We start from the raw sequence: 23,524 nt of genomic DNA, 5'->3' as shown, positions 1-23,524 counted from the left end.
GATTGACATGGATTTGAATATATCACGCAATCTTACACGTTTCTTTACTATAAGACGGGATCAAAAATCAATCCCGGTTTGGCCCACTTGAGACACTAAGAAGGTCTTATCAACTCTGATCTCATCCTTCTGAAATGCTTTGCCCCTCTCTTTGTATACACAATACACAGTAAAATATATAGTGTTTGTTTAAGAGAGCAGTATTCCATTGGGTTCCATTATTACCTCCTTGGAGTCAAAGTAACACTGATTTGACTGTGTAAACTGGCCAATGACTGGGATAAACAGAATGCAGGATTATGTTTTTGCACATACAAACCAATAGAATGCAATCTGTACCGCTCTTGGTTTGTATATACGCAGAAACTAAACAACTTTAAATGGACTGTGTGACTTGACCAGAACATAGTTCAGTTATACATGGTGCCTGTACTTCACTCTGCATTAGCCCGTAAAAAGCAGACACAGGTGGGGGGGGGGGGGGGGGGTAATGTCCAACTCACCGTTTGGCCTGACCAATAGGATTAGCTCTCCAGAGTGGCTCTCACAGCTGGCCTTAATGAACATGACCACCTGGTCGTGGGTGTGGTCAGAGATGTCCCGCCCGTTAATCAACACTACCTGGTCGCCCTCATTAAGGCGAGGCACACACAGGTCAGCCTGCAAGGGGATGGGGGGAAGAGAGAGAGAGAGAGAGAGAGAGAGAGAGAGAGAGAGAGAGATATACAGGAAGTGATGGGAGGAAAGAGGGAGAGAAAGTGGGGTGTTACTAAGATTTAAATATCGTTGCAGTCAGGCAGAAACCTCCTATTCTCCATAGTTTAACTTTTTTGAAAAATAATGCCCTCCTACGTGATCATACTACAGCGTCACACAAAAGCATAGAAAGTAGCACATTCTCAAGCTCAAAACAAGTAGCTCCGTGCTCATTTTGAATTTGAAAAAGTAACAGTTTTGGTTTTATGAGGTTTCCACCAGTCTGAGATGATATCTGTATGTGTGTGTGTGTGTGTGTGTGTGTGTGTGTGTGTGTGTGTGTGTGTGTGTGTGTGTGTGTGTGTGTGTGTGTGTGTGTGTGTGTCAGCTTACCGATGTTCCAGGGGCCACTCGAGACACAATGATGGGCATCTTTTGGTCCACTCCCCCCTGTAGGTACATGGACAAACATCATGGAGGTGAGATGATGTGTGTCAGCCTGGCGTCATGTTTCAGTTAGGCCTGTCACAATTACCACATAATCCCCTAATCGCAATTATTTGACATGATGGAAATTATTTAGCAAAATAATTGTCATAATCACTGGACAGGGCCCCTGCCCACTGCCCAGGCTCTCTCTAAACAGGGCCCAAATTAGCCAATTGATCGCACCTGATCACCCCTAGATCTCCTGGCCTGTTCTGACATTATCTGATGTTCTGATATCTCCATAGACTCCATATTTGGCCATGCCTGACAAAGAACTCCATATATAGGCATAAAAGTGACACAACACAGACATAACTAGAACTGCACTCTGCCGAGTGCATACTTGCTTGTTGCACACTAGTAGGCCATAAATGGCCTACTAGTGCGCAAGCAGAGCGCGCAAGTACTTTCGACCGCTGGAAACTATCACATCTCAGTATCTCCGTGAAGGAACGTTTGAAATGTATAATCATTACGTGTAACTATTTGCTACCTAACTACTTTTTTACAGAAGTATACAGAAGTATACAGAAGATTAGCAGTATACTGTGGTTACTTGGTTCCAAAAAGTGAAGCCAAGTTTTTTTCAACCGTAAGTCTGTGCCTGGTTTGCTGGGACCAGTTACAACATTACGTCATCGTTGAGAACTGGGACCAGAGTACATGGTGTGTATATGTATGACTAGCTCTCAGTGATGACGTAAGAGATATGGTCATCTGTGTAGTCTGGTCCCAGCAGACCAGGCACAGATTTACAAATTACAAACACATTACACCTACATACAGAGTATGTAGTTGTAATTTGATTAGCAGTATACTGTGGTTACTTGGTTCCAAAAAGTGAAGCCAAGTTTTTTTCAACCGTAAGTCTGTGCCTGGTTTGCTGGGACCAGTTACAACATTATGTCATCGTTGAGAACTGGGACCAGAGTACATGGTGTGTATATGACGTAATGTTGTAACTTGTAACTAGTCCCAGCAAACCAGGCATACACTTACGGTGTATGACTAGCTCTCAGTGATGACGTAAGAGAAATGGTCATCTGTATAATCTGGTCCCACCAGATACCACATTACGTCATCTTTGAGAGCTGGGACCAGAGTACACGGTGTGTATATGTATGACTAGCTCTCAGTGATGACGTAAGAGATATGGTCATCTGTGTAGTCTGGTCCCAGCAGACCAGGCACAGATTTACAAATTACAAATCACATTACAACTACATACAGAGTATGTAGTTGTAATTTGATTAGCAGTATACTGTGGTTACTTGGTTCCAAAAAGTGAAGCCAAGTTTTTTTCAACCGTAGGTTTGTGCCTGGTTTGCTGGGACCAGTTACAACATTACGTCATCGTTGAGAACTGGGACCAGAGTACATGGTGTGTATATGACGTAATGTTGTAACTTGTAACTTGTAACTTGTAACTAGTCCCAGCAAACCAGGCACAGACTTACGGTTGAAGAAAACTTGGCTTCACTTCGAAGAGACCAAGCGAAATGTGATTACTTGCGCGCTCTGCTTGCGCAAGTAATAACTTGGTGGGGCATTCAGTTCCAACTTGCATCGTTCCAAGTAGGCCCAAGGCCCCAGTATTAAATAATATGGCACATTTTGGCCCATGCAACTTCCGTTTACAAGGCCTAAGAGCCACACAATTGAATCGTTAATACACAATAAATGGTGGAGTAAAATGTCATAATGGTGACAAGCTCTGGTTTCAGTGTGCAGGCAGGGAGTGGCAGCTTTATACATAATCACAATTATTTGAGATAATCGCAATTGAATACTCGTCTATTCTGTATTTAAGTCTGATTCATTTTGTAGTGCTACGTTACGTCCGGGTCCAAGTGGCACTAGCTCCCGTCCGCATCTCATTGTAAATAGATATCTAAAGGCGTGAATCTTTTTACAATGACATTATTTTTCAGAAAGGAAGCCATTGAGGGTTAAAATGGGTCTTAATGCTTCCAACTCAAGTAGAATGAATAATGTTTATTATTAAAGTGTCCATGACAAAGAAAATATATGATGTGGAGACAATAAAGAATATTATTATCATTATTTTTGAAGGTTATAACAGTCCATTTGCTCAGTACAATATTAATATAAATGTTCAAAATAGCAGATCTACAAGCTTGTAGATCAACTATTTCCACTATTTTGTAAAAAAAGAAAAAGAAAGAAATTAAAGTAAATCTTATTAAATGTGTGTGATTTACGTTATTTGTCCTATCTGCCCTGTGCAATTTGTGTTTACGAAGCCTAAAAGGCAAACTTAAATACGAATTATCACAATTATTTGTGCGACAATTACAGTAATGGTCAACTTAAATGTGTGGCAGCGCTCTCACCTTGACGTTGAAGCCGAAGCGACCGTGCTCGTCAGGTTTCATCTTGATCAGGACCAGATTATCATGAGGAACCACTCCGTTTAGCTGCGTGCAGGACACACACACACACACACACACACACACACACACACACACACACACACACACACACACGTGAGGCTAGTGACATAAGCAACGAAGAAGAGCCACATCCACCAGACCCGGAAGTGATAGCCCTCCACATCAGGCTAGCCTCACTCTATTCTGTGTACTAACTCGCGGACAATACATTTCCTAAGCGCGAGCTCAGATTAATGTTTTAGAAGGTCCCAAACATTGTAACATTTTGAGAAGAAAAAACACCAATAACTGTGCGTGTGGCTGGTACTACAATGGGAGGCCTTTGGAGGCTAGCAACGGAAGCAAGAAAAACGTAACAATTTTTTTTTTTAATCAAATCTTGTGTTTCTCATGGATGGCCCCGGTTGGTAATAATAGCTTTCCTCGAGATATCTCGTGGATGGCTTGGATTGGGTTAATATATTATCAAAGCAGTGATTTAGAGAGTGATGCCAAGCTCACCGTGGTCTTTTCTGCGTTGACGGGGACGTCGTACATCTCGTTGACATGGTTGTCCAGCAGACTCTGCTGAGAGTGGGCCTGGATGATCTGACTCAGCGTCTTTCTGCTCAGCTGCTTGGGGGGCAGCGCTGGGGGCTGGCCGTCAATACCCTCTGGAGAGCTGAGAGAGGGACAGAAAGACACCAAGTCAGAGAGACGGAGACAGAGAGAGAGAAGTGGATGAGGTGAGGGAGAGTGTTGTTTTGTGTAATTACAGCACATAAGTTCATGAGATGTAAGTTAAATATTTTTGACGGGCACTAGCCCCTCCTATTCCCAGCTTTGTGTTTCTGTGTGTACCCCATTGACGATATGCACACAGCTGCCATCTTGCCAGCAAGGTGCTAACTAGGTGCAACTTCCCATGGACAGCCCATTCATCCAAACAGAAAAGTCCTATCTGATTGTATTAAACATCAAACTCACCAACATTGCAGCTGTACGAAAAGCTTGAATTATCATCTTTCCTTTTTTTTTGCCCATGATTTTGTAACCCATTTTTCACCCCTGTGACAATTATCTAATGATCCTGGGCTCTACACACCCTCCGCCAAACTGGGGAGAGCAACGGATTTTAACTCATGCTTCCTTCATGCATGAGTGTCCAAGTCACTCCTTTACACCTGACAGGGGGGAGTTTCCCTGGTTGGACGTAGCACGTGGAAGGAACACGTCATTCCAACCAGTTCCTTTCCCCTCCATCAGGCGCTCCAGCTGGCCAGGAGGAGGCAGTTTAGAGACCAGGATTACTGCATGTTTTTGTGAGGGTACCTACCTAGGGGACACGGGGAGAACATGAAAACTCCACACAGAAAGGCCCTTTTGCCAACCCCGCCTCGGGTATGGGCACTGATGACGCGGAGGAGAGGACACGCCACCAGCGCCCACAGCGTCCCAAGCGGGAATCGAACCCAGGACCTTCTATCTGTGAGGTGACAGCACTACCGACTGTGCCACCGTGCCCCTTTTATCCTCATTCTATCTGTAAAGTGAGCTAATTCCTTGCAGGTGATTATTTTCCTAAGTATTGGAGTTTTTAGTAAAGCAACCTCCTTCATTATGTGCAAATTCAAAACAGGTGGTATGCAGGGCTGTTGAGTGATATCCAACAAGCACTCCCAAACTCTGAAACTTAAAAAATATATATCATGCACAGAATTTATTGACAGGAGGTAGCTCATAATATGTCTACGGTGGCCACACACACCTCCAGTTTAACAGTGGAAAAGCAGGGGACAGCGGACAAAGAATGGAAGAAAGATGAGAGAGACAATGAAAATAATATTGTAACATCATTACGTACAAAAACTTTTCCTCAATACCAGATTTTAGGAAGGAGAATGACTGTGTGTGTGTGTGTGTGTGTGTGTTAAGTTAAAGTTAAGTTACAAGGCTGCATTCTGGAGCGCCATCTGCCACGTGTGCCAAGCTGCGTTCACCTTTGGAATACTACGACATTCAGTCATTCTCTGTCCCGTAAGGGTCCCTTTGGTTTTATTTTACACTCTCAGTTATGGCTTTCAGTCGCAGTATGGCTGTGCCTCCAGGGAGGAGGTGGAGGGATGAAAGACAGTCATTTCAGTGTGTGTGTGTGTGTGTGTGTGTGTGTGTGTGTGTGTGTGTGTGTGTGTATATGTGTGTGTCTACGATGTGCACACGTACTGTACCGCGTGTCAAAGCACTCCTACAAGCTCATAGCGCGCCACCGAGTGGCGCACTACGAGCTTGTAGGTCTGCTATTTTTGAAAAATCGAAGAACGACTGACAGAAACATAGCTTTTTCAGAAAACTGTCAGGATGTAGAAGACATTTTTTTAATCTGATCTCAGGTCAAAATGGGTTAAGCAAATGTACTTGGTTACTTCCCACCAGTGCCTGTATGGCGTGTCAAAGCCCTCCTCTGGGGAGCGAGCACCAGTCAGACCACATTGCCCTTGTTTGGTCGGCTACCGCTCGTGCCACTCTGTGCCTTAAAACAAACACACGTGCACAAGCGCGCATGCATGCAAACATTTACTATGGGTCAGGACGAGGTCATGTGTGCCGTAGGCAAGAGGCAAACTGTAGCTGTTCTGTCTCGACAGCACTACAGATCATGTCACCTGCACAGACTTTCAACATGACGTGACATAAATAAATTAGACTGAAACGCAATGAATATTGTATTGTCATGTCATCAGAAGGTTGCCATACTGTCTGTTACAGAATATCATATCATCCCATTGACCCACTGTTTCCCAAACAGTGGGTCAGGGCCCATTTGTGGGTCACGTACCAAATTTTATGGGTCACGACTCACGACTTGAGTAAAAATCTTTTTTTTCTTTTCCTAGAATGTTTCGCAATTCTATGTCACACAAAAGTAGCAAAAGCAGTAGAGCTTGTAGATCTGCTATTCCCTGAGTCCTGACCACTTGCTTTGTGCTTCTGTTCTCAGTCAGGTCATCATAACCAAGAGTAGAAACAGACTTATTAGTCTTCACATGGCTGTGTATAACGCTGAGTGAAACGGCTTGCCTTTAGTTCTTTTCCCCCCCAACATATATAGCCTGTGTGTGCATGCTTCCGTGCGTGCGTGCGTGCGTTCTAGGGAGAAAGAACAGGTAATTATGTCATCTTTTGGCTCTGTAACAGAGAGATGAACAGACAACTTGGCACTGCGTGCATGCGTGCGTGCATCTGTGGAGAAGCCTCATGCTGTAGGTGGTGGAACACAGTAATGTTACTTAACCAGCCTGGATTCCAACTGAGAAATGTTCCATCTCACATGGGAGAAAAACACACACTATCTGCAGTCTGTTTTGATCCCGTTTCAGATCACTGAGCCAGACCAGAGGGACCTGGCTACTAATTCCACAGCTTGGCACAGCCTGTGTTAAAGCACAACATTTTGGTTCACGGTCAACAGGCACACCGGAACCAGAATCAATGTGAAACGAGGGACATCCAACGGATTCTAGCCGTCGTCTACGCAGGATTTCATTCTGTGTACCAAGGCCAATGAGCGGCGCGCTGTGTTGACTCACATTGTTAAATAGTTACAGTACCTCTTCCGCTCTTCAACCTAAGCCTTGGACTTTTTATGAAAACGGAAACGGCACATGTTTCACTGACATCATATGAGTGTCGACTGTCGAGTGTAGAGGACTACTTTTAAACTACCTTTATTTGCCACCCATTCCATTAATTTCCTAGGCTTCGGTAACATTATAAAACAGACACACAATCATACTCACGCACATACAGGCATGCTCTCCCAATACTTGTGAGGAATGTCACACTATATACCGTAGTCTGATTTTATTCTTTTGATGTTTTCATCGTTTCTTCTTTGAGCTTAATTCGTTTTAGGAATTGACCACATTTGCGCGCGCACACGCACGCACGCACACATGCACAAGCACACCAACCTTCCAGTTCAGCCCTGTGTCGTATAACCCCTCAGCCATGCCACCCCGCCTGTAAACAGTCTTTTTTTAACGGGCTGCTTTTCAAAGGGCTCATCTTTCCATTTAGGCCTGTTAAATGACATCGGCGAGGGTGTGAACCATTGGGAAAACCCACAAACGCACAGGCAGACGGCTTAAAATCTGCCGTCTCAGCAGCACCGCCAGACAGAGTGGCACTACCGCTGACGACTTCAATTAAAACAAAAAAATTAAATTAAAAGGCTTGACTTGTTGACTTGTGTGTGGGATTTATGAGGTGGGAGGTTTTAACTATTGCTGCACCAACCAGGTCAAGAAAGAGCTTATTTGAAATTCGGTCCTACAACACCATCCCTTGCCAGAAATCTGTTATTTTCGGCAAGAGCTGCCGTCGAAAGACCACATATTCAGCCCTGTGGGAGGCCATTACGGCCGAAGGAGAGGGGATTATGTTTTCACTCACTGTGAGCACAAAAATATATAATTTCACCCACTTCTTTGTCTGTCTGTAGGTCTGTTAGCAGCTAATCTCCGACACAGCTGAGCCGATTATTTAGATCAGCCGTTCCCTGTGGGTCAGCCATTTGTGGGCAGTGGACCCTTTATTTCTGGTTTCCTACATTTTGTTCATCATAAAAATCATAAAACATTCTCTAAAAAGCTAAAAATAAGTAAAAAAATCATTATGAAGAAATCAAAGTAAATTAAATAAATTCCATGAATTAGAAAACAAATGTTTAAGAAGTATTGAAAATAGCCGATATACAAGCTCACAACACGGTGCAAAGTGTGTGAGCTTGTAAATCTGCAATTTTTACTAGTGTGGGTCCCGGGCGAACATCTAATTACGTTTTTGGGTCTTGAGCTAAAAGATTTGGGACCCACTGCTGTAGATCATGACACAACTCCACATAAATAGGCCCGGGGCATTTGTGCCAGACTTGATTTTCCCGCATTACACCTTTTCTTCAAAAGAACCTTTTTGCTACTACTCCTACAAATGTTGTCCAAAACTCAAATTGGTACACAATATCTCCGGAGTCATGTATTTTAGATTTTAGCTTTGGCTGTTTTGGAAGTACAGATTTTTAGAAAGTATCTGTAGAATTGGCCTCAGGTCCATTTGATGAATTGAACAAGGTGGACCCTCTTGTAAACAAGTGTAATGCTTTATTGGGTCGTCCACTCACAGTTAACAGTCTTTGTATTGAGTTGTGCTTAAATTGTACTGTAATTCTGCAAACTGTTAATAAATATTTCAATCAATCAATTGATGAACATACAGATGTACAGTAAAATATTTGGAATGCATGGCTACTAGGGATGTCCCGATCACGTTTTTTTGCTCCCGATCTGATTCCGATCATTTGATTTTGAGATATAACGTTACCAATCTTTCCCAATCCGATCTTTATTTTTTTATACAACACTTATGCCATATCACAATAGCAAATATCCTAATGTATGCCACTATAGTCTAGTCTGTTGTGTTGCCTTTCAATTATTGAAAGGCAAAATGTGACTATACTTTTATTAGAATGACTGTCATTGTGGGGTTTTTTTCTTTCTATGAAAGCATGGAATAAAAAATAACGATGTATTGGTTAATTAGAGTGAATACAGTTCTACAGCTTATAGTCTTAAAGAGTATCTCTCTCATTCAGAGAGAGTACTACAGACACCTATGACATCATGTTAAAGAGTATCTCTCTCATTCAGAGAGACACCTACAGTATGCCATCATGTATAGCTGGGGTTGCATTTCCTTTGTTTTCATAATAGGTGTCTTTCACGCCTCTGAGTATGACTAGTCTTTGTTTGATGATCTCTGACTGGGACCAGAAGGAAAACAACTAGCATAAACACAACAGTTTTTACAAAATATCATTGCTTATACATCTTTCTTTGTGATTTACATTAGACAATAAAAATCCGATCTTTTCCCCTCCCGATTCCGATCTTTTGAAAATCATGAGATCGGAGCCAATTTCCGATCCCCAGATCCGATCCAATAGCTACTATTATAGGATACAGACAACCTCTTCTAGCTTTGTGATTCACCATCACAAAGAAGATTATTATCAGTCCCTGTAGACCAGTGGATCCCAAACGTTTTAGAAATTTGATCGGGACCCAATGAAATTACTGAAAAAATATAAATAAAAAATATAGAAAACCAAAAAACCAACAAGTTTTGGAACCAGTGTTTTGGAACCAGTGCTGTACACACATCATCAGCTAACATGGCCTTTGGGAGTTTTAATCTCACATGAAGAATCTTTTGTATCTTTTGTTTTCTTCAGACCATAATTTCTACTGTATATTGACAACAATGACACTCGTCAGTCGTCGCCAGCATTTGCTTTGGCAGCAAGTACTGAATTATTTCAAGTTGATGAAAGCCACAGATCAGTGTTCTCATTAAGAAATGTCCTGTTCCCAAACAGTGGGTCATTTTTCATGGGTCCAATTATGTTTTGTTTCCTACATTTAGTTTTGAATTAATTATTATTATGAATTATTAAAAAAGCTAAATATGTCATGAACTTCATGATTTTTTCCTAGTAATTTCATGAAGCAATACAAGAAAAATCGAAGAAATAAGACATTCATTCATTCATTCAGTAGTAGCTAGTAGTGAAAATAGACATTAGACAATAGAAATAAGACATTCATTCATTCATTCAGTAGTAGCTAGTAGTGAAATAGACATTAGACAATAGAAATAAGACATTCATTCATTCATTCAGTAGTAGCTAGTAGTGAAAATAGACATTAGACAATAGAAATAAGACATTCATTCATTCATTCAGTAGTAGCTAGTAGTGAAAATAGACATTAGACAATAGAAATAAGACATTCATTCATTCATTCAGTAGTAGCTAGTAGTGAAATAGACATTAGACAATAGAAATAAGACATTCATTCATTCATTCAGTAGTAGCTAGTAGTGAAAATAGACATTAGACAATAGAAATAAGACATTCATTCATTCATTCAGTAGTAGCTAGTAGTGAAAATAGCCGATCGATCGGCTAATTTCACTATAGTTTGGGTTCCGGGGCGGCAACAGTCCAACAGTTACTGCCAGCTAATGCGAGGACACCATTAGGATTTTCCCCACACGGGACCTCCAATACAAACACCCTGAAACCTTCAAAACCTTTCATCAGTTGTAGTTCAACCGGGGCCAAGCGTGTCAGGAGCCAGCGCGCTGTCGAGTGTGAGTGCGTTGCATTTCAACACGAGCGGTTGTGTTATCAGTGTGACTGACCTCTGACAGCCTTTCTAAAACACTGGTTTGTTTTTAGTGCCAATTGGACACAAATGAGGCAATGGAAGGTCTTTGACCGGCGGCACAAATCCAATCAGGCCACAGATTCTTTTTTAGGACACGTTCAAGCCAAATCACACGGTTCTACTCACTATTTATTTTTTTCGAGGCAAACAGAGTCAGCTAAACTGTAAGATACTGAGTGTTAGATTTAAGCCTGACAGTTTAAGCCATTAAGAGACCGGAGGCAGATTCGACAAAATGCCTTTTCAAGATGTTTAAAAAAATGTTCAACAATAGCAAAGCATTAAAGCACAAGCATGCAGCACAGCACCAAGTGAGTCGCTGTGAGCTGGTACATCTGTTATTATTGAACAGCCACTACAACCATCTAAAATGACACAGATGCTGGCCCGCTTTTAATGGGTTAAGGTGCGGATAAATGTTTACACTCATTGCGGCAATGCTATACTGAGAATGCATACACATTCTGTATGTGTGTGTGTGTGTGTGTGTGTGTGTGTGTGTGAGTTTGCACACGCTTAAGTTAAAGCACTATTCAGACTTTGTCGTATGATGGTGTCGCGCAGGGAAAACATAGCTCACAACGTGCCGCTTCCAGCTTGCAATTTAGAAAATCGACGACAATTTCCGCCTGACATGGCCAAAATAGGTGACACCGGGGGTTAATGTGGTTAAGGCCAATAGTTGATGCCTGTGGTCTGTGCTAATGTGCCATATACCGTACCACGGGTTACTGTAGAACCCACATGTCAATGCTTTGGTTCAATAGTCCGCAAGTTACAGGGGGACACACTACATTAACCTGCTGTAATGTGTGCGTGCGTGCGTGACAAACACACACACACACATCTCTTCCTCGATTCAGAAACGCTGCGGTCGTAACAACATGATACTCTGCAAACACCTCCACTCATCATCACACAGTGACACAGTCACATAGTCAGTCTCTTTCCTTCAATCTGGCATTATTGAGGTTACGTCATTGTGAGAAGTTATGTTACAATCGTTAGTTGTAGGTCAACCTTTTCTACACATACACTATAGAGTACAGTATTAGGGCATGAGTAGTATGTGTACTCTATGCATGTCTTGTTATGTATAGAGTATTTGTTTGGATTTGAACCCGCTTTTATTCTTCACATTCAATCTGCAGTGTTGTGTGTGTGTTTCTGTGTGTGTATGTGTCTGTATGTGTGTGTGTGTGTGTGCGTGTGTGTGTGTGGGTGTGTGTGTGTGGGTGTGTGAGTGCGTGCACGTGTGTGTAAAATGTACATCATTTTTGTTTTGATTGTATTGCTCTATTGTTGTATTGTTCTTTCTGCTTTGGCAATGTAAACGTATGTTTTCTCATACCAATAAAGCCCTTAGAATTGAATTGAATTGAAATTGAATTGTGTGTGTGTGTGTGTGTGTGTGTGTGTGTGTGTGTGTGTGTGTGTGTGTGTGTGCATGAGTGTGTGTGCACGCGTGAGCCTGTGTGGTTAAGACTTACGGGGTGGAGTCCAGGCTGATGCTATTGGCCTGCGTGGACGATGCAGACTTGTGATTGGAGGAAAAGACGGGGAGGCTTGGCGAGGCGTGGATCACATGATCGACCAGGTGGCCCACGGACGACGGCCGCATACGCGTGCCCTCTTGTACGAACATTGAATTCCTGCTTCACACACACACACACACACACACACACACACACACACACACACACAGTTTAAATGGGACTCACTGCTGGAAGAAACTCTCGTCACTCAATGCTAATAGTATTTGTATTTGATAACAGTAGCACAATTTTTTATTTGCACTCTATGGCCAGAAAAATAATGTAGTACGTGTGTTTGACTAGGATTTTACTGGATTGCTGGATTACTACATTGCCCATAATGCTTTGGTGCAGTTCCCCTCCTTGTGGAGAGGGGGAGGGCTGTCTTACTGAGACAGCATGTAGCCCAGGAAGGAAGTGAGACCAGTGCCTGTGACATCACAGACACTTTGAAATACTAACATATCAAAAAACACATATTATCCACATAATAACCCCAGGAAAGTGTTTTTTGTCTCTCAAACATAATTAAAATAAGATCTGGCTGCAAAAGGGGTGAAGTGGCCCTTTAACCACTCCTGGCGTCCCTATTTGGGGTATCATTTCTGTCCCTACTGGGAATTCCATTTCACTAAACGCCGTTCTTTCTGGAATCAACAGCTGGCACCTTTATCTTCTCATAATTTTGTAACCCATTTTTCATCCGGTGCCAATTGCCTAAACTGTAATCCTGGGCACTACTCTCCCTCTTCCAAACTGGGGAGAGCCCTGAACTGAGCTCATGGGCACTGAGAACCCCCCCACGCACCCACAGCATCCCCGGCGGGAAACGAACACGGGACCTTCTAGCTGTTAGGTGACAGTGCTACCAACTGTGCCACCGTGCCACTGGCCCCTTCATCTTTCTGTGTGCACTGGACAGAAGAGTTGTTGAGAATTAAAGTATGTCAGGACGACGGCACTTACTGGTTGGGCGTTCCGGGAGGCGAGCGAGTGGGCAGGCTCTGAGTTTCTAGTCTCTCGTCTGATAGGCTGTTCCTGCTGACTGACTCCCAATCGGTCCCGCCCACCAGCTTCCTGACCAGCGGCTTGCTGGGAGATCTGCTTAGACCAATGAATGATGGACACAAGACCAATGAATGATGGTTCTTTCCCTTTCACATACACAGTATGTCATGCATTGATGAATAAATTAGCCTTCAGGGACCAATCATTGATACCCAATAAAATGTGTTCATTTTATCCATTCGCAACTCCGAAAGTGTACAGATCTTTTTTTCGAAAATCTATTTTTTACACAAATCTCTTCTTCTGTGGGTCCATGGCCAAAACATTTTCAGATTATTTGGCACAAAGAACGTTGAGAATTGCTGGTTTAGAATGCATTTGTAGAGGACGTCCTCAGATGTCCTAGCGCATCCTCAATGATACCGGGCAAGATAAGAATATTCTGAATTTTTTCCTTTTTTTTTGTCAGTTCACCTTCTGGCTACCGTATGCTACACTCTGCACTAAAATTAGCTTACCGTTGACTTGGCTGTTAGCACGGCGGAAAGAATGACTCGTCTCTCCTAATCCAGGGAGCTCTCCGTGGTTTTGAACGGATCGATATACTGGCGCTTCATTTCTGCTCCTCATCCGTCTCTCCCACAAAATATGAACGCTTTTTGGATCATATATCGTATAAATTAAAACGATCGCAATGTAAGCTAGCAATGTAAAGTAAACTTTTTTTAGTAGATTGTTTCCGGGTCGTGGGTTTCAGAGTAAAAGCGCCCAGACAACTCTGGCACCCCAGAGCTCCTATTTTGAAGAACTTCCGGCACCGATTGTGCTAATGATGTTGAAAATAAGTGGAATTCCCCTTCAAGAGTTAAATTACCACTCAGGATTTCATCCAAAACACATGATGCTCACCTGGCGAAGACCCTGTCTTTAATACCCTTCTCCTTTCCATACTGCACCGACTGCACCTCCGTCCGACCACTGGGGAGAAACAACACACAACCCCAGAGACATCAGTATGTGACGGAACATTAAAAAACAGGCCATTATTTGAAATCGCCTTTTTCCATTCATATGAAAATCAGGTATTACTTGTTGAGACTGACCCAATAGTTTTGGAACTCCTTATATAATGTATGTCGATTCAAAAGCTGCTATAGAGGAGAAAAAAAAATAATGGGAAAATAAAGTGATTCACTGAGATCAGTGCCCGGATCTCCCCCTTTGTTTATCTGACTGATCCAGGAGCACCTTTTTACTATTTTAACATTGACTTATACATCTCCGGTTGTATCTTTTTTCTCTGCCGTCCCAGACTATATTGCATGTGCTTGTGTATACAACATGAAGTTATAATATAATAATGCAAAGTGTTTTCACAAGAGCACCAGTGCCGACGGAAGCGCCTTCCAGTCAGGGGCTTTGACATTTCAAAACAAACACCCATATCCTCTGATATATAAACAACAAAAGGTTTTGTGACATCGGCAAGATACAACAATTCTCCCAGAACTTGTTTAGGAGCGATGGAAGGAATGCACAGGGTGAAATACAGTGCGACAAATACTGACACATGTCAGCACGCCATGTGACATTCAGCAATCAACACTAACATCTCACAATCTACACAATCGGGAATGTCTTAGTTACAGCAAGCTTCGGGTGAACAAGAACAAAGCGATACATATTGCATCCAATCCCTTCACTTTAAAAAACAAATTCTGCAGCGTTTAGAGTGTTATTTGCTAAACCTGAGCGTCAACATCAGTCAACATCTCAAGGGCAGCCGCATAGACCGACATCAGAGCAGACCTGCTGTACAAACTTCGCTCGTATCCCTGATGCGTTGGGGCCTTTGGCTGGTAGAGGAAACTTTTGTAGACTTAAAAAAGAATCACACAGTGTGAAGTGAGGGGGGCGCTCTAATCATCATACTGTACATCATCGTACATCATCATCAAGAATGGTGGTTCCTTATTGGCCAAGGGTTCCAACCGTACAACCATACATACGCCGATTTGCTCAGACACATATGAGCAGACACATTCATTTTCAATGGCAGTTTTAATGTTTGTTCAGATAACACAAACATTAGTTCTCCATTCATTGTCAATGGCAATTGTAATGTTTGTTCAGACAACACGAACATTAAAGCTGTATAGTAATATAGGAGGGGCTAGCACCCCTCAAAAGAAAATCGCCTACAGTATAAATGATATTCCCAAAAAAAGGACACCAGGTTAAAATCGGGACACATGGGCTTCTTATTGGCCTTTACCGATGTTGTCAAAAGTAAAAATAAAAACATTGAAACGTTTTTGGATCATAAAATCATAAAAAATCATAAAAAATTGAAATTAATTCCTTTGTATATTTAAGTTATTTGTCATATCTGCCCTGTGCAAGTTGTGATTACGAACATAAAAGGCAAACAGAAATTCAAATTGTAACATGTGTTCAATGTCATGAACACAATTCAATTGTTAATCGCAATTATGTGTGTGACAATTAATTGTCAACTTACATGTGTAATCATGTCCTACAGTACATGTATATCAACTACAGATGAGAGCCGTTTTGTTTGGGAGAAGAGATTTCAGAGTGCGTGTCGGCAACGTGTCTCTCACTGAATAATTGAAAAGATCTCGGGGCCGACTGCTACTGAACATACATGCACGCGCATGGCTGTGCAGACACACACACACACACACACACACACACACGCACATGCATGTAGACACAAACATTTCGGCGTCTCAACAGAAACTATTTCCTTTTTTTTTTTTAAGAAACCATAAATTATTTAGGTGTGTTTTTTTCTCTGGGAGGGAAGCACGACAGGAAACAGATAGCATCCCGTCCCTCTAGCTCCCAAACCGCTGACTTTTCATGACCCCGCAAACATTTCGCCTCAGTCAGGTGGAAACCTCATATGTTCAAAAACTGTTACTTTTCAGTATTCAAATCCAAAGGTAACAGATCGACGAAATCAAAATTAACAAGATCGACAGCTTGCCGATCTGCTACTTTTTCCGCTTCTGCGTGACGCTGTGGAATGATCAAGTAGGTCAGTAATTTACAAAAAAAACACAAACTTTAATATATGCAGACTGAGATTTCTGTCCGACGGGGATCATTTACTCCTTGACATTTCACTGAGGCCATTTGTGTGGAGGAGACAATTTACAAATTGAGGCATTTAGCAGAGTGTTTAGCATTATCCAGAGTGACTTACAGAGTATACTATAAGATCAGATTGTCATTTGTCACTGCTGGCAGAAACCTTGCATGCCCAAAACTGTTATTGACGTGCATGTGCGTGTCTGACTGGCTGTGTGGCGTGTGTGCGCTCTCTCCTACCAGTATCTGAACTTGGAGCCCAGGGTGAAATAGTGTGCAAAGAAGTTCTTCTGAGGCGGTACTGGTCGGTCCAGCCTGAAGAAGGTGTGGTGCTCCACACACGCCTTCCAGAGGTTCTTACAGGCGCGGTAGTTCACCATGTTGAAGCCCAGCAACGTCTCTCTGGACTCACACTAACATGGAGGGATGAGAGAGAGAGAGAGAGAGAGAGAGAGAGACACACAGACAGAAAGGTTAAGTAAGCTTAGTCATGGTTTATTTCCATATTAAACAGGTTCACCAAGTGAAAATTGAACATCACGAGAATTGAATAATGGTCGAATGTAACATAATATTTTAAACATGTACATCTATTCTCTCTAAAATCACTTGAAATCAAGCTAAATTCATACGATATGGAAGGACGGGGGGATTATCCAGAATAGAACCAGACCAATGTCTACTTTCCCGCCCTTAACCAATTTAGACTGTTGGACGTATGGAGCCGTCCTAGCTAATCCAACCGATGGATTGCGAGGACGTGTACACACATCCTAGCGCATTTTCATTGATATCCAACGAAAGAAAAATATTCTGGTTGTTTTTTTTCCCTTGCTGTTTGCCCATGCGTGCTGCCATTCACTTCCCTGTTTACCGCTCGAAAAGAAAGGCTCGTATCTCCTAATCTAGGGAGCTCTCCGTGTGCCGTGGTCGAACCCACGGCACACTGCCAGACTGGATTACCAGCCACGGTGCCTGGACCGCTGAGCCACGGCCCAGGCCGTTTGTGTTTTTTGATACTAAGCTATTCATTTCTGACTTAAACATGCCTCTCGTTTAAAATATGAAAGCGAGGGATTATCGAACGACTTTATCGTAATCATAGCGAGGTAAGCAAGCAACAATATTTCTCCCGTTTTTTGTACGGAACGGAAGGGGGGAGGCTTTCAGAGTAAAAGCTGCCATATCTGCACGGCAACCCGACCTGCTATTTTGAAAGAAATCCCGGCGCTGATTGTGTTTTAAAGATGGAGTGCCATAGTTGTTTTGTATGCCACGGACCACCATTTGTGTGTGTGTGTGTGTGTGTGTGTGTGTGTGTGTCTGTTTCCATGTACCACTTCTCTCCTCAGCTGGATGAAGAACTGCTTGCATTTGAAGGAGATCTTCACGATCTTCAGCCTAGAGAGACAGAAACACGTGTTGGCGTCATGTTGAGTGACAGGTGGGCTAGTGCAACATGCCCTACATCCGTCACACAGTGCTCTTTTAACCATTATTGTAAACTTGAGCTGTTGAAAAATAGCAGATCGATAAGCTCGTAGTGCCTCACTCGGTGCTGCGCTACGAGCTTGTAGATCTGCATCTTTTCTTTTTTTTCGTGAAAATGTGTGCAAATCTTTGAATATATATTCTTTCACAGTGTGAATATGTCTGGAACATCATATTTTCAGATGGGGGTTTGCGGCCAAATGCATATAATTGAGAACCACTGACATAGAAACAGGTTTTTTTCAGAAAACCATTTGTCTCAGGTCTTAATGGGTTAACCCACTGGTTGCTTGGAACCACTGCTCACAATGAGTTGTGACCGGTTGAGGATCCAGAAGTGCTGTAGCGACCCCCATTTCATGGCGAAAAAATGTCTCAGAATCACACTTTCAGCACTTAAACAAACACAACCAAAGCAGATTCTGCCAATATAGTAGTATTACATTATTTATTTAGGAAAGGATATATCATACGGTATATTTATGTTATATTACCCTCTACGGAAATGCTCTAGTACCACATAAATCAACAGATCTGACATGAGTGCTGTCGCCAGCTAGCAACATAGGCCAAAGTTGTTCACCTTTGCTTGTGTGTGTGTGTGTGTGTGTGTGTGTGTGTGTGTGTGATTTTTATTCATAGTGCAAACATGACAGCTTCAGAGATAAACATTCAGTTCACAATGTACCTTTTTTCCCCCTTTTGAGCTGCCAAACACAAATCATACTAGTGTTCAGAACAGTGGGCTGAAATTGTAAAAATGCATGTGTGGTTTTGAGACCCGTTTCGCCATACAATAAGAATGCACTGCTTCTCAATCACAGCACAAAGGCAAAAGATAAAGATGATCAAACGAATTTGGACTTCTATCATACCCGGGTAGCTAGCTACTGTATAAATCCCTAGGTTCTAGAAACCATGTGGCCGCAAAAATCACCTCCCAGTCCCATCCCATGTTAGAGATTATAAATCACCTCCCAGTCCCATCCCATGTTAGAGATTATCTTTTTCTCATCATCATATTTCAGTAAATGGAGGTATTTCATCTTGCAATAAATGAGTTAAAATCCTAGAGGACTAACGCTGGTGACATAATACCGATGACATAAGGGATCTCCAAATCCCCACCTTGCATCATTCCTGATGTCCATCGTTTCAGAGAATAACACACAAAAGCCACGTGTTCAAATGTTCAAAACCAACTTGTCTATGTGACTCTATCTCCATGTGGCTACAACGTGGCTAATAAAGTGGAAGTGGCATTAAAAAGCATTTTAAAAGCAGAAGTACAAGAGCACGTGCTGATGCACGCACACACACATCCATGAAAAGAGGTCTGCTGATGAGCTAGCTAGCTAGCAGCATAATCCGCTCCTACAGCTCCAGTGCTGTTGTGACTCATCACTCCCTTCTAAATATACTTTAGCACATGCACGCGCATGCAGTGCTGCGCACACACACACACAGAGTGTGAGTCATTGCCCCATCTAACTGTGGTTCATTTGTCAGGCTGCTGCCGTGAACATAAATGGGAACAAGGGAAAGAAATCCACAAAGCTCTCTCTCTCTCTCTCTCTCATCAGTGAGAAGGAGTAAGGGAGAAAGCTGAAGAAAAAGAGAAGACAAGGGTGCGTGCAGTCAATATCACATATTTCTACTGGATTTGTCTTTCTCTCTCTCGCCTAGTAGTGACGACAGTTGACAGGTGTTTGGGACACCACTGTTGGGTTCTAAATTTGTTCTGTGTGTGTGTGTGTGTGTGTGTGTGTGTGTGTGTGTGTGTGTGTGTGTGTGTGTGTGTGCGAGAGAGAGAGAGAGAGAGAGAGAGAGAAATGACAGTGGAGGACAGACAGAGGGGAGATGTCACATTTCTAAGAAACACGCTGCAGCACTCAGAGTTCTCCACTCTCCAGTGGAATAAAGCATGGAATCGTCCCTGTATTGAGGAAGAGAAGGTGGCTAAGGTTGAAGCTCTACTGGCCAAAGCTGGAACTGCGGGCAGGCGTTTTTTGCCAGTGCATGTAGCACAAGTAAACCCTGCGCAGCTGGAGTTTAACACGGAGCGCTCGTTAGCACTACCGCATTTTGGACACCAAATGTCAGAGTGTCAAAGTTGAGAAAGACTCGGCCGCTGACGCTGCCGCGGCCAGCCAGAGGCTGACCTGCTGGGTGTTTCATATGCTTTGTACAAAGCCGAGAAATGCACCGGTAGAAATCGCCAGGAACGCTAGGAACCAGGAATATATTCTTCAGCTGCTCAAAAGAAGTGACGTGACGTGCGGACGTGAGTCATAGTGGAAGAGCCTGAAATCACCGGCACCCAAGCGCCATACTACTTTCGTCCAGCAGGTGGCACTCATTGTGTTAAAAGCCCTGTTTCTATACAATATTATGTTGCCTGCGAAAGGTTTGTTTTGTGAGGGAATCTTTTCAATTATGTGCATTCGTGCTTTTCACTCACCATGGGAAGCAGTTGATCCGTACCCTGTTCTTGTAAATCACGACACCTGCTGACATCACGCCAATGAGAATCTCTGTGTTACTCTGGTCCTGAGACGATGGATACAAACAAAGACGGGGTAGGAGACAGGAAGACAGAATTGAGAACATGGACATACAGTACATACTCAAAGTAAAAAAGTACTCAAATGTACAGGTCTGGGATTCAAAATGTAATTGAGTAAAAGTACAAAAGTATTGGCATCAAAGTGTAGGCTACTTAAAGTACCAAAAGTAAAAGTACTCTTATTGTTATGCAGAATGTCTCAAAATATTTTGAAAATACAGTAGCCGTAGCAGTAACCTCAATACAATATTTGCCTCTGAGATGTAGTGGAGTACTGTAGTACTCAGTACTTGAGTAAAAACATGAATTGATCAATTATAAATGAATTACCATAATGCCTTATTATATCTGCAGAATTGTGCTATGAAATGTAAATATCTGTGTCTGTGTCTGTGTCTGTGTGTATTTGTGTGTGGAAACAAATTAACCCATTCTGGTGGGAACCCGTTTGTGTTTTAACTAAGCATTATGTTATACTTTAGCTATTGAAAAATAGCAGATGTAAAGCTCATAGCTTGTAGGTCTGCTATTTTTGAAAAATCGTGAAAATGTGTGAAATGGGTTAAAGCACTGCACAAAGCCAAAAGTAAAGCTGAGTGGTGGTGGTTGGAGTCACTCAGTCATGCAAGTAGTACAAACGCAAATGAACAGACCAACATGATGCAATCAGAGAAGTGTGCATGACATTGAACACTTTATTGATGTAATGACGTAGAGGAAGCCTATTTATTGTAATTTTAGTTGGTATTAATTACCTAAGCAATTATTTTTGCCAGGAGTAATTAGCCTATGTACAAGCTCCTTCATCAGCAGGCAGCAGCATATTTTTGTCTAAATTGTCCGTATCACCGGCAGCGCTCGCTGTCTTTGACTTTATTATTATTATGGTTCCTGAAACTAGTTTTGGATGGTTTGACTTCATGTTGGTTCACTTGGTTGCTAGCATAGCATCCCATGGCTGAGAGGTCGGCTAGAGGCAAAAAAGTGTCTGGTTGCGTAGAGACGAGGCAGCCAATCGGCAAGCCAGTCGTTATTACGGTCGTGAAAGCCTTCCACAGCGATTATTGCCCAGCATGCTTTTCAAGCAGCTGGTAAAAATCGCATATCGTCTATAAACCCACACAGAGGACAAAACCATTGCGAAAGCCAACAGGACGGTGCTAGAGCCAGTCGATGACTTCAAATACCTTGGGGCCTGGACTGCTTCAAAGAGCCCTGGATGGAGTCTACACAATAATGCTACGATTGGCACTAGGTGTCACATGGACTGCATAAAAAATGTGGACCTCTAAGGTCACAGAGAGAAGGATGGCAGGGCACTGCGTCAGGCACCCAGAACTAGAGGCAAGTCAATTTACTCTATGGGAGCAAAGCCAGGAGGGGGAAGAAGAGCACCACCATCCTAGACACACTGCGGCGCGACAGTTTAGCTAACAAAACTGTAGAGCTCAGGAACCTGATGTTGGATAAGAGAGTGTGGAGAACAGCGATCCAGGAGTCCCGAGTTGGTGTTGGCTAGACCACACAGTATCTAACTAAAAAACACGTGATCGTAGATGTGCGTGCAGGGAATAATTGTGGTATACCCTCAAATAATAAAATAAAATAAAATAAAGCACAACTCTGACTTCAACAGTATACTAAAGTGCGACTTACAGAAAACCGAGACGTGAATGAGTGTAAAACCTGTGGAAATCGCCCTACATACAAGCTAACAACCTGATCTGGCCTGATGTGTATGCTGTGAGTGTATCCATCCTGTGGACATTTGATCTGATGTGTATGCTGTCTGTGTATCCATCCTGTGGACATTTGATCTGATGTGTATGCTGTGTGTGTATCCATCCTGTGGACATTTGATCTGATGTGTATGCTGTGTGTGTATCCATCCTGTGGACATTTGATCTGATGTGTATGCTGTGTGTATCCATCCTGTGGACATTTGATCTGATGTGTATGCTGTCTGTGTATCCATCCAGCAAGACGACAAGCTCAATACATACTGATCTAAGGGCGAGATCCTCAGCACTGTTGACAAGAGAGCACTAAAAACAAGGACAGGTGTGTGCACTGCATGCATTATGCTCAATTTATACACAGATCTTTTTTTTTCCCCAAGATGTTTTTTTGGCTTTTTCTGCCTTTAATGATATAGGTTGAAAGTAGACTGACAGGAAATGGGGAGAGAGATGGGGGGAAGACACGCGGCAAAGGCTGTCGGGATCGGGAGTCGAACCCGCGGCACGCCGTGAGGCTGGCTCAGCAGCCTAGGTGACGGTTGAGCTAACCGTCCGGCTCTCCCCGCCTGGCTTCCCTCCACCTGAGCACGAGACAACACCACGGTGGAAGCCGGATGCACCACGGTGGAAGCCGGACGCACCATGGTGGAAGCCGGATGCACCACGGTGGAAGCCGGACGCACCACGGTGGAAGTCGGACGCACCAGACGTTTGCTCGGGACCCACACTGGTGAAAACAGCAGATCTACTGTACAAGCTCACAACCTAGTGTTGTAAATCGGCAAATTCTTAAACATTTTTTTTAATGAAATTTCTTGACTTATTCATTCTTTTTAATTCATGAAAATCTTAGTTTTTTTTGGGAAGGTTTTTTTGAAAATGTTCTGAAATAACAATAATTAAAAACAAAAGTAGGAAACAGAAAACAGAAAAAGGACCCATAAAAATGTGTCCACGGCCCACAAATGGTGTTCCAGCGATCTGCTGGACACTTACTGGGGGGAAAAAACCAAGCCCCCAAGGAGACTCTCCACTCGGCCCTAGTGGTTAGAACGTGAACTGCAGGACCCGGGAAATTATGACGAGGAAACCCAGAGTGTTCTTCCGGATGCTTCAAAACGCCACTGGGCTACTTCTACTTTATTGAAAGGAAGAGGGAAGGAGGATGTGGGGGAGGGAAGGAGGCGTAAAGAGGGATGGA

General features: G+C 42.9%; 1 protein-coding gene across 4 annotated transcripts in view; it reads right to left on the bottom strand.

The window, feature by feature from the left end:
• Positions 1–23,524, bottom strand: part of ptpn4a (protein tyrosine phosphatase non-receptor type 4a) — a 106,876-nt gene that overhangs the window by 18,424 nt on the left and 64,928 nt on the right. Inside the window, exons 10-19 of one of the 4 annotated variants that reach the window (XM_080786317.1) lie at positions 20,480–20,568; positions 17,865–17,928; positions 16,768–16,940; positions 14,320–14,388; positions 13,369–13,506; positions 12,358–12,522; positions 4,101–4,260; positions 3,540–3,623; positions 1,090–1,146; positions 504–660 (exon numbers count right to left, since the gene is read on the bottom strand). In XM_080786317.1, coding sequence (XP_080642443.1) covers positions 504–660; positions 1,090–1,146; positions 3,540–3,623; positions 4,101–4,260; positions 12,358–12,522; positions 13,369–13,506; positions 14,320–14,388; positions 16,768–16,940; positions 17,865–17,928; positions 20,480–20,568 — 1,156 coding nt within the window. The remainder of the gene's footprint in view (positions 1–503; positions 661–1,089; positions 1,147–3,539; positions 3,624–4,100; positions 4,261–12,357; positions 12,523–13,368; positions 13,507–14,319; positions 14,389–16,767; positions 16,941–17,864; positions 17,929–20,479; positions 20,569–23,524) is intronic. The other 3 variants (XM_080786319.1, XM_080786318.1, XM_080786320.1) reach the window with 3 other exon arrangements.

This window comes from Protomyctophum bolini, assembly GCF_963924005.1.
Source record: "Protomyctophum bolini genome assembly, chromosome: 16".
Taxonomy (NCBI): Eukaryota; Metazoa; Chordata; class Actinopteri; order Myctophiformes; family Myctophidae; genus Protomyctophum; species Protomyctophum bolini.
This window is presented reverse-complemented; position numbering and strand designations above follow the sequence as displayed.